The sequence below is a fragment of the Nipponia nippon genome, unplaced genomic scaffold, assembly GCF_047370975.1.
Source record: "Nipponia nippon isolate SJK-2023a ecotype South Korea unplaced genomic scaffold, ASM4737097v1 scaffold_5, whole genome shotgun sequence".
In the NCBI taxonomy this organism is placed as follows: Eukaryota; Metazoa; Chordata; class Aves; order Pelecaniformes; family Threskiornithidae; genus Nipponia; species Nipponia nippon.
Window position 1 is genome coordinate 99,539,711 of NW_028262369.1, and position 14,461 is coordinate 99,554,171.

The following is a 14,461-nucleotide window of genomic DNA, read 5'->3' on the forward strand; positions in this document are numbered from 1 at the left end:
AATCGATATTGTCTGGCAGAACAGCAAAGCTTTGCAACCCTGGAAGCGGCCGATGGAAGGCTTCGTTTGCCCCCGTTGTTCCCCCCGCTGCCTGTGTTATGCCTCCGGTTCTGCACACTGGGACCTTCGGCCTTCTTCAGTTCCTTCTTCAGTTCTTTTCAGAGCCTAGAGAGGCGGAAGGTTGCAGAACAGCAGTTAAGACACGTAGTGATGTGTATCATAGCAAGACTTTAGTGATCTGACAGAAAAACAGGTTACTTCATTTAACAACAGGGTATTAAAGTCCAGGATTACATGATTGTTTATACTTGTGCAGTCATATCGAAGGCATTGAGCTTACTCAGAGTATAGATTTTGGCTCCCATAGTGGGAGGGGACAGTTTGCATCTAGGAGAGGTTCATCAAATTCTCTTCTTTGTCTATAACTTCTTTTTTTTTTTTTTTTTTTTTTTTTTGAGTCGATCATGGTACTCACCGGCATCTGAACCAGAGAACATACGTTCTGCATCTGTGTTTCACTCCCCTGGTTCTGCGATGCTCAGAGTACCTGTGCTTGCTGCTTTCTATTGCCGTCCATGGTATTAACCAAGATCTGCCGTGCCTTTGCTCGCGATGGTCATGAACATGATTCTGCTTTGAAAAATATATCCGTGTATACATTTATATATATAAAAAAGCAGAAGTTCTTCTCTGTTGCTTTAAATATGATGAAATCCTGGAACATTCAAACACCCGGATAACATCCATACCCTACAGTTAATCCATGAGAGGATGACACCTTTCTAAGATGGTGGTTTGTGTATGTTCATGTTGTAAGGACGCAGAACCGAGCGCGCCATTCGTGCAAGCTGCCACGTTGCCGTTCAAGGCTGTGCGCTTTCATTGCTACCAAGAGCTGTGCCCCTGCTGTTTCCCTTAAACTTTTGCTTGAAATTCCCTGTTGAATTGTGAGCCGGGGAAATAAATCAGGAGGTAGCTGCTGACCTGTCCGTCAGAGCCCCTCCTGCTAGAAACTCGGTGTGGTTTGTGTTTGTTTTAGTCAATGTTTTCTGCGTATTTTAATTCCAGATTTGGCAGTGCGGCGGCTCCCTTGAGATCGTCACCTGCTCACACGTTGGCCACGTTTTCCGAAAGGCAACGCCTTACACCTTCCCTGGTGGCACGGGGCACGTCATCAACAAGAACAACAGGAGGCTGGCAGAGGTCTGGATGGATGAGTTTAAGGACTTCTTCTATATAATATCCCCAGGTAAGATATTATTTTCTGATCATATTACGATGGGTAAAGCTGTCCAAAAAAAGGAAAGTGTCAATATAAGGCACGTACAGGTAAGTGTAGACATGCATGCATGTATATGTACTAAAAGTTGAGACATAACAGCACAAGTGCTTTCTAAATTCAAGGGAATTTCCTTTCCATGTGTCAAAACCTTCTGTATTCTCTTCCCAAGGTAAAAATATTAGTTAAGGCTTCTCCTCTCCTGAAGATGGTAAGGTTTTTTTCCAGAACGTTATTCTGATAATATTAGTTTGCAGCCAAGTAGGAAATCTCTTTGGCCCATTTAGTCTAAGAAATTCAGAATTTGGCCAGATTATCCTTGTGATCCCCGAAGGTACCTTCAGACGGCGTCAACGGGAGGGACAGCAGAGATGCTCTGGGTCACTGGATGGAAGGGCAGGAGCCCTTCGGAGCACAGGACTCGCTGCCATGAGGTATCTTCACTACATCCTTCTGTCTCACCACTGCCAAGCACCAGTCCTCACCAGAAACACTCCCTTTTAGTCATAACAGATTTCTCTTCCTTTTTATTGCTGATTTTCATTTATATCTCAGTACAGCGCACATAGCGCATACAAATTATGTACAATGTAATCACGTATATCACACACAGTTATACGAGATAAAAACCATATTCCTATTTGATCTTCCAAAAGTTAAGGTTTATATTGTGAGTAAATATTTTGATGAAGTAACAAAATGTTGTTATATTAAAGCTGGGAATGTTTTTATCTAAAGATAATTATGGCCTCTACGTGAGTGAGCTTAATGGAGTACCTACGTTAAAGATGGAGCGGGAGGTGGGGGTTTCGTTCGTCCCCATGCCACCCTCCGAGGTCTCCCTCTGAAAAGGACGTGTCCTGTTCAGCTTGGTGAGCGCTGCCTGCCCGCGGGGCTCCCTGGGCTGGGCAGAGCCATCGCTCTGCTTTGGAGAGACAGCCAGCCTGCGCCCGTCAAGTGCCGTCGCATTTTAGTTTGGCTTTTTGTACTCTTTTTTATTAAGCATCACTTTACTTCATGCAACTAACTCTTAAATAAATCTTGGTCTTTAGAATAATGTAATAACTACCCTCAGGTCTCTTACATGGCAGTTTTCATGTTCATTCTTTCATCATTTAAAATTTACCTGTTCACTGGAAAAAATAGACTTGGAGACAATTCAATTTTTACCAGACTTAGGGTTTTAAACAAAACTTTTTTTTTCTTGAACAAACACAAGAATCAAAAACTTTAACGAGTTGCCATGATCAGGAGAAAACGAGTATGTACCTTCAAGTGCTGGCTCTCTAGTAAAGACTGTTTTGTATCTGTATTTCAAGCGGTCCTTTGGTCACAGCCAACCTCTTAAAGCAGGCATTTTGAGCTAAGCCTTTTCTTTCTATAAATCAGGACTAGTAGTTTTATTTGATTTGATTTGGCTGAAATAAGTGAAAAAATAAGGTTAATATACTTTATAATGTTATTTTTCTTTTAAAGATTTGTATATAAAATGGAAAACTGTTCTGGGTGCTTTTTTTTATTCCAAAGAGGTTTACTGATACCTCAAAATTATACAGTCAATAAAAAACTAAATTGCTTCCATTCGAAAGCCAGAATATACAATGTCTCACATATGAGAGCCAGTTATTTTTCATAGTATTTATAAAATATTACTTAAATTGTCTGTGGTAGAGAGTAGCCATAGACTATGTAAGCTGTTGTTACTATTTTATTGTGTGCTCTGGGATAATCTTCCCAGTCTTCCATCTTTAAACTTTCTTCCAATTTAAATTCTGTAGCAACAGAATCAGTTTAAATTTGCACTGTCACCAAGAAGTAACCCCTGGACCATATTATTATCCGTATGAGTTTTGCGTGTCATCTCCAGCACAAGTGACTGTTGTTATACCTCAGCTCAGTCCGGCTGCACACCTGCTTGTTTCCACAAACAAGCTGTTTTGGTGCTTTGATTTTTCCAGGGCTTCAGGACGTTTCGGTCAATCATCAGGTGCCAGCACGTAATCACAAGCTGTGAAGTCAGAAAACTCTTGGTTTCTGCATGGGTTATCGCAGGTGTCCTGTGGCTGTGACAGTATCTGCTCCTAAAATATTCTGAGCCTGTCCTGCAAAACCCTTATCAAGCCAAAAAATTTAAAGCACCACAAAAAAAAGTCTGTGCACATCTTAAGTGCCCTGTTAATGGTGTAAAAAAGGTATTTATCTATCTACACCTTATATATGCACTAAATATAGGTATATATAAATGTGTGTATAACCAAAAGAGGCAAGCATGAAACACATATTAAAAGAAATGTCAAGAGCCTGATGATCCCCCTCGATCAGAGCTTTGGGTTGGCACCGAGTGTTTTTGGGAAGCGTTCGCAGGGCTCTGCCTCCCGCTCGGCGAGAGGTGCAGGCGGGTTTCCTCTGGCCTTCTGAAATACCTTCTTGGGTGCATCTTCTGGTGGTGCTGAGGCAAGGGGGCTGGGAGTGGGACACCTGCGGAGGGACGTCTGGTCTCCTCAAGGAAAAGTAAGTCTGTTCCCTCCGGGGAGCAGCCCGTGAGGAAAGGTTTCTTGGTCCAGTAGGAGGGATGAAACCATGGAAGAAAACTAAATGTTCCTGACTTCAGGACCGGCAAGAAGAGCCAGACTAGCCAGCAAGGTGAGCCACCATCCCCCTTCAGTCCGGGTGTTGTACAGGTGGCAGCGGGATTCCTGGAGGGCAGAGCAGAGTCTCCAGGAGCCATCGGTATCTTCAGGTGCTGTTTGTCCTCTGGTGTCCATGTTTCTTCTGAGCCACCGCGACGATGAGTTGCTGCCTTAGTCTGGAGGAATGGGTCCGCTATTAAAGCTACGGGTGTCTGTCGTCCCGCGTAGTGCTGACGAAACGGGCATCTCGTGCCAGGCCTGATGGAAGTGCACTGTGGAGTTCACTTGCACGGGATTTACCAAAACGCAGAAGATGCACGTACCGTGAGTGACAAACAACCACATTGACAGGATCCTCTTAAATATGGAAATTGAACTTTGTGTGAGATAGGCAGGACTGTGTCCCTTTGTAATTGGTAATTATATCTACCCAATTAAAGCTGAAGGAATAGGACGCGTGACAAAAAATTTGGCTGACTGTTTCTAACATAATTGGTTTCTGTTCTGCAAGAGGAAGGGAAAAAAATTGGAAAAAATAAATATAAAGCTGACAAATGAATGTCTAATATGATGTAAAAGTGAATTCAAAACCCATGTAAGATGCAGTCAAGTTCAAACCATAAATATATCCCATGGGATTAGCCATTCTTTAATTCAGTTCTCCCTTATTAATTTCTTTTTTTGTGTAGTCTCATAATACCAAGTTCCCATTGCATTTTTGTTGAACTAAATGCATTTCTAATAATTTACCCTGAAAGCGTACATTTTCTCACAAGTATGAGGCATGCAAATACTAACGATGTATATTCACCACGCAGCGTATGGGGTGAATACATTGCAGTCTGTGTGCTTTTATATTCCGCCTTGACAGCAAATTTTTCTAGGCTGATTAGGAGTTAGTTGCTTTAAAGCATTTAGGTGAGCTCAAGCTCTAAAAATACCATACTAAGGGCTATTTAAAATACAATACATTTTAAATGAGGTATTAGCAAAATGCATTTAAAGGCAACTAGAATAGTGATACACATGGTAGAATAATTTAAAAATTCCAGTTTCAAAAAGAATGCCAGATGAAATTTCTGCTGTGTCGTTTTCTAAAATATGTTAATAGTTCAGTTAAAAGACACTTCCAAATTGGTCATATTTTAATTTTCAAATTCTTAAATGCAACACTCCAAATCCTGGACGAGAACTCTTTTTTTCCTCTCTTCCCTTGCTTTTCTTTTTGTTTTGGGATCTTCTGAGCAAGGGTCTGTTTGGTTCAACAGGACTTCTACAGTAGACCTTGATTTTTATTATTCTTTGTTTCCACAGAATTTCTCCTGAGATATTCTGAGTTGTGGGAGTGAGGACTTTAGTGTTGAGCTAAAGGTTAAGTTTGGATGTAGAAATTTAAAAAGGCCGTGGAAAAATATATCCCATTTAAGCCTACCTTTGACCAGCTTGACTATTTCTCCAGCATATCTGCAAAACCTGGAGCAATCCCCTCACTACGGACTTGCCCTGCTCTGCTGCTTTGATGGTTTGACGTGTCAGACCTCCAGTACAATAGATTAATTTGGAACCACCCAATTGAAAAAATAAATCTCAGGAAAGTGGCAGTGGGAAATAGCTATTTCCATCTATCAGAGTGCACGCGTTGCAGAATGCCATGTAAACTGAGCGATGCAGTCATACCTCTGCACATCTAAGTATTTTAAATATGAGACTTAGTTTTGAAAGTGGCTAATGAGGAGTGTGTTGGATGATGTGAATCAGGACCTTAATCCTCTCTGCTGCTGGTTCCAGCCTGGAGCTATCCGTATGGTGCTGCTGTCACAGGGCGTGATTTGGCCTGGCCATCTTCTGTCAAGGTGCTCGGTGGATGGATGGATGGGTGGATGGATGGATGGACGCTCTCGGGGTTGGGAAGAGTGGTGAATACCAACGTGTCATCTTCTGAACTGGCCAGCGTCCCGCGGTTCAGCTGGGTAGAAAATGCCCAATTTGGACGTTTGGAAAGATGCAGGTGCTTTTGATGGCAGAAGCCACTGTGAAGCTCTGTCTAGGAGAGCAGCTGCTACATAAGAGGTCAAATGAACGAGCGTTTTGAAGTTTCCTCGCTAGCACTTGTATCTCGGACAGGAGTAACAGCTGATTTCCTCTTGTATTAGAAAGGAGCTTCTGAAATTGCTTTGGATAGTCAGTTTTGTGGCGACCTTTATGTTTTCTAGGTTTCAGCAAGCAGTGGGAGTGGATTTTCTCAGCAACATTTTTTACCTTGGATGTCTAATATTAGGCTTTCTAGCCTACATTTCATCAGCTGGTTTCTGAGGTGAGAAGACATCCCTTCTCCCATTGAAAAGACCAGTTCTTGCCGTAGGCCATTTTAATTTAATAAGCACAGATATAAATGCAAAGCTGTCTTTAACGAACCATTTTTCAGCAGTCTGACATCTGGTGGGATACCACGCATTGCAAATACCTCTTTCCACGGCAGCTCCTTCGGGAAGGAAAGGCCGCCAGCGGAGGCATCCTTTTCCTCCTTCCACCTGGGGAGGACATTTCTCCATCAATTTCCCTATCAAAATTTCCCCAGGATTGGCACAGGGCTGGGGTCCTTTTGCCCTTTCTTTTATACCGGGATGATGCCAAGGTGGCTCTAAAAATGCAGTCTCCATCCAAAAAGATGGGAAGATAATAAAGCAGGAATCAAAACCAGCCTGCAGTATTTCAGCTGTAGGTGTGGGACTGTACGGGGGGAACATTCCCTCTGCACCCCCAGGGTATCCACCTTTGAGCGTGCCTTTGGCTGCTGGTGATAAAAATAAGACCTCAATTAGACGAAGCAAAAGGGGCTTATCTGGCCAGCGTTTAAATATGTGTGAATTCTGCTACCTGGGGAGGGGAGGAAGGCAACCATGTTTTCAACCCATTTCAGTTGCTCTGTACATTCGTGGTGGATTATAGCCCAGTGTTCCGGCGTGCTCCTTGCTGCTGAGCATCCCTGTGGGACGGGCATCCCGCCCTCAGACGCGCTAGCCCAGCGATGGCCAACGACCCTGGAGAGCCTTCAGCCTGCAGAAGGGCAGGCACAGGAGGTGTGCTTGGTCTTGGTGGCTCAGCTTCAGCTCTTCTTAACCTCGGCTCTGTGGGCACGGGTGCAAGTTATTAATTTCTAGCTCATTTGCTTGCAGTTGTTAGTTACAGGTACAACTGTGGAGCTAATGCAGGATAAAATTATTTGTGTCGTGACAATGTTTAATGAAACTGTTAGAAAAGTTAAGGTGAAATGCCAGTGCACTTTTTGTATTTATTGTTATTACCTATCTTTCTGTGAACAAAATTGCTATTCACTTCTGAAATGAGCACAAATCAGCAGAAGTTTAGTGCTGCTAAATGTACTCTCTCTTCTTTACGCAGTTATGGATTTGCATATTTGCCCGAGATTTTGATACAAAATTCAAGTAGAGAACCTATGGACAAAATTTTATTGAAATAGAAGGGTGAAATTAGGTCAGTAACAGTGACGTTTGCAGGGCAAGATTTGTTTAATTCCAAACTTAATGTCTGTTGCTGTTTCAGTCACTGGAAAGGATTTCACTATAGGTCTCCTTTATATTTTCTGATCTTTTTTGAAGTTATTTATGAATATGATTTATTAATTGACAATTAAAATGTGATGATGATGTTCCTCAGGCTTAAGAAGCAAATGGAGGAGAAAGGTACTTAGGGTTTTTAGAAAATAAAGTTAACAATAACATTTTAACTAAAAAATTAAAACACATAGGAAATAATAGATTTTTTTAAAAATAGGTCATTTCTAAATGTCAGAAATTGTTCCCAATCTTATTTAACTGCTTTTTTATCCTTTTGTCTGGCACGCATTTCTCTTAGTTTATTAATCTGAAAAATACAGATCTCTAGATAATTCTGTTAGAGAACAAAGAAAGTTGCATTTTAGTAATTAGGTCTCTGAAGCTATTTATCTATCAGCTCGCACTCTCTGCCCAGTTCTCCTCCGGGACCTGATTAATTTGATTTCTTAGATGATGTCCTAAGAGAAAAGGAACCAGTGGTTGTTCACAGTGGCGTCATGTTAAATATATATCTCGGCATAATTAGGGTGCACACCTAGTAATTATATTTCGAGGTAAAAGTCTTGATCAGTCGAGGTATGAATTGCATTCTTGAGGCTGTCTACTTGTAAAAATATAACTCCAATGAGGAAGAGCCCATCTGAAATTTTTGTGATCTTAGATGTATTTAAAATTGCTGCCTTCCCTTATCTTTGTAGAAGCCGTGTGTGGATAAGAACAAAATCTTTTATTTCTGCTACCCTTGAATTTGTCCATCCTATGCATTGCCTGTTCATGCCGCGTGCTCAGATGAGTTAAGAACCAGAATTTTTAACATATCCAACCTAGATTTAAAAAAAAAAAAAAAAAAAAAAAAAGGAAAGAAGAAAACCATATGGATTAAATTCTGTGCAAAATATTTTGCATTGAAAAAAAAAGGCTTACTTTGTCACATGGTGAGAGGTTGGAGGAAAAATTCTTGTAGAAAAAATACTCTATTTGTGTCATTTGGCATTGGTGTGTGGGGAACCAGTGCCGGTTTATTTCCAGTGTGTGTTTTGGAGTGAAGAGCGGCTTTGCTCTCTGTCTGGAGCGGGGGCCCAGGGCTGTGAAAGCTCTGTTTGCTGAGGCTGCGATGGGTTTGAAAGCTGAGAGAAAGATCACAAAATATAATTGTAGTGAGGAACACTTACCTTTTTGTTTTAGTGTAAATATTGCATTTGACAAGGAGGTTTGAATTTTACTTGGCAGGAGCCTGACTAAGAGCCTGCAGCGTGATTACAGCCTGAGACTGTAAGAGCCAAATAATTCAGGAGACTCTAAAAAAATCTCAGAAATGCTGGATACACTTCAAATGGGATTCAAGGAAGTCCCTTTCTTAGAAGAGAAAAGAAATACATGAATTTCTTATGAAAAACGGAGGAGCTGCTGCGCACTGCCCGTGTTGCAGTTGATGTCCACGGCGCTCTGAAGCCGATCTCATTTATGACGAGGTTAAAATGGCGCCGGGTCATTGGGCTGAGAGAGGAGACTTTCCTCCTAAATCCGTACAAATCCTCGCAGTTTTCCGACTGCAAAAAGTGTTCTTTCCTGACTCCTTGGGAACGCAAAGTACCCAAAAAGCGGGATGGCCAGCCTCATCCCAGTGAGGCAAGTGCGCCCAATGCAACACCGCGCTGTGAGGCCGAGCGCTGCGTATTCATTTGTTTTCAGCAATTCTCTCTCCTTCCCTCCATATTGGTCTTTCAATGGCATCTCTAATAAAAAACCCTAATAGCTTAATAATAACTAATCTCTGTTAGTATATTTAGCAGTCAGCTTTCTGTTATTTTGACTCTTATCCATTAAATTCTCAGTGTAATTGATGTAAATCAACAGTGCAGGGTTACACTCCCAGGTAGTTCTTTGCTGTTATGCCAACACCTTTCTCTCTCACAGCAAAAACGCGCATCTTTTTTTATTGTTTTCAGCACACGTAAGCACATATGTGTATACCCAGATGGATTTGCACGTACGTACCTTGCCAGCCTGTTCCGGTCACCCGGCACGCTATTCCTAGCAGCCTTAATAACTTCTTTTCAAGTTGTTCCCGCATATCTCATTCCACTCAGCCTGTATGTGCCTAAATGTAGGCAGTTATGTCAATTTATGCATTAAAATACTGTATCTAATCATTGAATGGAAATAATTACATGCTCAGAATAGGCCTGCATTTGCACAGTCAGCCAAAAAAGATAATGCGCATGATAGTTCAGTTTCTCTGTACACTTAGTGCATTGCTAAACCACTTTATCTTCTTAATAATCAGTTAGTATTCAATTCCCGTGTCCTACCTAGTCTATTAAAGTAAGGCTAAAAAGTTACATTATTTTTTGAGCACTTTATTTAAAGCATTATGGAGAATTTAAATATAGTACTTCATAGTTTTAATTTGGGATTACAAGATAAGTGCTTGTGGTTTACTCAGATTTACTCAGCAGATGATGTGCAATCCTTCTTTCAAGTGTAATTATATAATTAGGTTGATAATGACTGTGTCAATTTAGGAAGCAAGAGCTCTTGATAAACATTTTCACTCTTCCCTTACCTATTTAGCATTTTTGTGCTAGAGGACTGCCAGAGCTGCAAGTGCACTAATTCCAAAGTAAGTTCATTTAACCTGCGGTGTCCTGATCCCGCAGCGAAATACGTGGGGCCACCCCGGTGCACCCGCGGGATGGCTGAGCTCTGCGGGGATCCAGCCGCAAAAGCTCTTGCCCGGAGGGAGGAGGGTTTTCCACGGGAGCAAAGTGCTGCACTGCTGAAATGGGCCAGTCCTCCCGTAGTCGGTCCCGGATGGGAAACGCATGTGCAAGGAATAAAAAGGAAAAAAAAAAAAAAAAGAGCGGAAAAAGGGAAAAAAGAGAAATAGAAAAATAGAAAAAGAAAGCAAGTACAAAATTCAATACAAGTTTTTCAGCATCATAGTTCCCAAAGAGCCTGTCCAGGTTCCTTGCTCAGCCCAATTCAGCTGTAGGGCTGAATGCACCGTGAATGAGGGATAAATTCGTCATCGTACGTGAGTCATGGTTTTGTGGGCTAGGCATTAATTCTGCCCCAGACAAATGTGAATGCATTCATGTAGGCACTTTGAAGTGCCAAAAATATTCTTTGACTCCGTATGCATGAGGCCGCTCGTACAGGCCTTGCTGCGATACCTGTGGGAAGAGCAGCAGTGCAGGGCGCAACGGAGCTGTTGCTTCCTGAATCAAAAAAACCCCTTTCTTCTGTTGCTTCTCTGCTTATATTTAAGGCACTAATATTGAAAACCTGAATCATATTCATAGTCCTTGCGTATGGCACTTCTCTGGTTGAACAAAACCCGCAAAAAATACTGACTAAAAGCAATTGTGCTGCAAGGTACTTATCTTTATAGTGTTATTCACTCTTTCTTAACTTTTCAAGTAAAAATTACATGTGTCTATATATATGCAGATGCACTTTTCGCACAAGTAGGTGAGGAGGTGTCTGAAATGAGAGCTCTTGTGGGTCCACGGGCTGCAGCACTTCCATAAATTAGTTTACTGACAGCGTTGCTTGTAGAAGCAAAAGCTCTGAAGTGTGTCCTGAATGTTTTTTTGGAAAATAAGTGCATTTGCAATGCTGGTATTCAGCCCTGAGTCTTTGGTTGCCTGATCAGGTTCACCCAGCCAATGTAATTAATCAAAGGTAAGAATCTAAAGATGAAGAATGGTCTTCAAACACAACTTAATGGTCGAGAGTCACCAAAAATACTAATGCTGAAAAGGAACAAAAGTGAATAGTTGAACGAATTATTTATTTTAAAGTATTTGCCCTGATCCCATTTCTGGTTGGTATTGCTCTACTGGAATTTGGTGTTGTTATTCTAAGAAATAAAAATAACAGTTAGAGCCAGCAGTTCGGGGTGCTGTTCTCGGGAAAGCTGTGCGGGAGGGTTGTGTTGATGCCCATCAGCAGCCAGCTCTTTGCTTCCAAAGAGCTGTCAGTCCTTCTCTTTCACCGACGTGTCCAGAGAAGGGTCAACCTTTCATTGCTGTGCTAACAGTCAGCTAAGATGGTTTATGCAAAATAAAATTTAAGGCAATGATTTGGATTTGAATATGAACCAGTTGCGTGACAGCAATTGGTTTCACGTGTATTAACAGTGGAAATGAAGGGGTTCAGAGAGCGCCTCAGTGGTGGTCCTGAGCCGCAGAGATGTGCCTAGGGCAATGGGCAGTGCCAGCAGGTCCTCGTGGTGCCCATCGGCGGTGCGGCCGGAGCCCCTCTCCTGCTCCCGAAGGCGCAGCCGCCCAGGAGGCTCCTGCGTGGGGCACTCCAGCAGCCCTGCTCCACCGGGGCTTGTCCTTCCCGATACAATATTTGCCTGGCATTATTAATCCCTGATTTAAAAAAGAGGTTACCCCTGCTGTCCATCACGGGTGTCCGTCTACCAGCCTCTTTCCCCCCGTGGTTTCGTGGCAGAAGCCAGTGAAGCGCCGCAGACGCTTCCACGGCAAGGAAGCAACACCTCAGTATTTAGCTAAATACTGCGTTATTAAAACCAGCAACCGCCTTGAGAATTAATAGTGTTTGACTTAGTTTTTGGGGTCATCTAGCTTGATGTAATTCAAAGGTACTTATGAGAGAAGGCATGAGAATTTGGGTTTTCCTGGCTTGTAGTAGTTCCAAAGGTCTTGGCTTGTTAATACTGCCCTAACCTAAAGCTGCAGTTAAAAGGGAGCTTAAAACCCATCTGCCTAGATGTGATCCCTCTTTTGTGTGTACCCTTGGGTTCTTGAAAGGAGAAAGATGACGTTTGTAGATCAGCAAACACAGAAGTGCTCCTTGTAATTAACATAAGCAAATGAAGACAGATCAGATTCGTATTCTGTCTTTTATGTCATTTATAGCACTGATATTTGCAAAGAGCATTTTATTAAATTTGTAATAAAATGGAGCGTAAAGAGTGGGCTGGCAGATCATTGCCAGATCGTTGCCAGCCAGCCAGGGCCGCCTTAGATTATTTTTTCCTAAAGGTATCCCTTGTGGGGCATGTTGCAAATCTCTAGTGACTTAATGTAGCTTTTCAGCTGATAGGGAAGAGTAGAAAGAAAACCTTTATTACTTTATATCCAATACAAACGGAATAGGAAAAATAATACACTTGTGGATGCTGCATGCCATGTCCAATATTGAAATACCGGGTAATACAAAACATATATTTGAATACATTGGGGAGGGAGGCTGGTTTTGTATTTTATCTCTAAAATTATCACTCTGAGTTGGAAACAGTCCTGGTTTGTAGGGTTGCATGGACGTTCAGAACGAGACTCACCTGAGATACCTACAAAATAGATTGATGTCTGACCCACTTGTCTAGTCTTTATACAATGAATGTCAATAGAAAACAAATGTTTAAATTTGAAAACAGCGTGAATGTAATGGTCTTTCATGAAGGCGTTTAGTAATTTTTCCAGCTACAAAAATACATTTTTTTACATACCCACTCTTATAACTTAAATCAGCTCTAGCTTTGCTGTAGTCCCAGTAGCGCAGGTTCACTCCTGTTACTCTTCCATGTTAGTAAAAAAGACAGAATTTCCCAAGAACACTGAATTTCTGTAATGTGGCAGGGTTTTATGGTTTTCACAGGAAAAATGTTTTCACTGTCAAAATTCTTTTAGTACCTCAGTAACTTTACTACTTAATTTTTGCTCGTTGGTGCGGGGTGGTTAAAGCTAAAGTCAGAGGTTTCTTTTCAACTCTTCCTCCTCTTAAAAGCTTTCCTGAGATATGGACTGGAGAAACACCTTAATGCAGGATTAGTTTTATCCATAATAATGTTCCCACTGATATCTATTACGGTAAAATTGATTTTTTTTTCTTTAGTATCTGGACAAAATTGGCAATGTAAGAGTTAATTAGGCTCTGTCTCTCTCTCTAAAATATGCGTGTAAACGTATCATACATTACAGGTATGTTTATAGAGTAAAACAACATCTAAAGTCTTAATCTTTTGCCATAGACTAAGCTTCAAAAGTGCAGCACACTATCATGCAATGCTTTATTTGCAGAAATATTGACAATATTGACTCATTTTCTGGAGCGATAAGGTTTTTGTGTTAGAAATTGTGAGCATATTTTCTCCAAGCATATATAGAACATGGGTTCGATGAAACAACAGTTTTCTCTTAGGCTTTTCAAGGCAGCAAAAGATAGCAAAAACCTAATTTGGATGAAGTTTTCAAACTCTTATTCTTAAGTAAAGAAAATTATTCTCAGTTCTGCAACTTCTGTTTCATTCCAGACGAAATTTTTTTCATCTTTATCATCATGAATTAATGTCTTGTTCTGCAGAAATGGTACATTTAGCCAGTTTTGAAACTATGTCCTTGTATGCCAATTTGCAGGACATGCCCATTAGGAAAAACGCAGGTGTAATGCAATGCTGCAACCATTTAATTTGTTCTACTTGAAACACATCTGCCACCCTGTTCAAATGATCTGCTTCTTTCCTGAGGTATTTTTATTCCATTCTTTTGGACGCTTTCTGTAGCTTCTTGTGATGTTTCATTTCTTTTTTGCACCCAAGGACATTTTACTTACGTTTTCTTATTTAAGTGTAAGCAGACTTATTCGTCATTAATTATTTTTATATTTCCTCTGAGTCCCATCGATTATTTAGCAAGTAGTGACAATAAATAGGTATTGATTCATAATAGCTTGGTTTTAAATTGAGCAGAAGGGGATATAACGGTTTACTGGAGACCCATACAAATGAGGTCCTTGCTTGAAGACAAAGCAGGGTGTTTGTGCTCGCACCGCGACGTGCGACGTGAATGAACACTGCTGAAGCGAGCCAGCCCCGTTCGTGCCAGATGAGGGAGGCAGGTAACAGAGGAGCTTTGGGAAGAGAGAGCCTCTCAGGGTTGTAGCGGGGAGTATTATCAACGTGTATTAGGACCCTAAGGTCCTAATACCTTAGGGTCCCT

The 14,461-nt window shown here is 41.4% G+C and overlaps 1 protein-coding gene across 3 annotated transcripts in view; it reads left to right on the plus strand.

Annotated features, from left to right (window-relative positions):
* The window catches only part of GALNT13 (polypeptide N-acetylgalactosaminyltransferase 13), a 154,300-nt gene that overhangs the window by 102,231 nt on the left and 37,608 nt on the right, over positions 1-14,461 (plus strand). For all 3 annotated transcript variants that reach the window (XM_087733433.1, XM_087733431.1, XM_087733432.1), the window contains one exon: positions 1,069-1,249. In XM_087733433.1, coding sequence (XP_087589559.1) covers positions 1,069-1,249 — 181 coding nt within the window. The remainder of the gene's footprint in view (positions 1-1,068; positions 1,250-14,461) is intronic.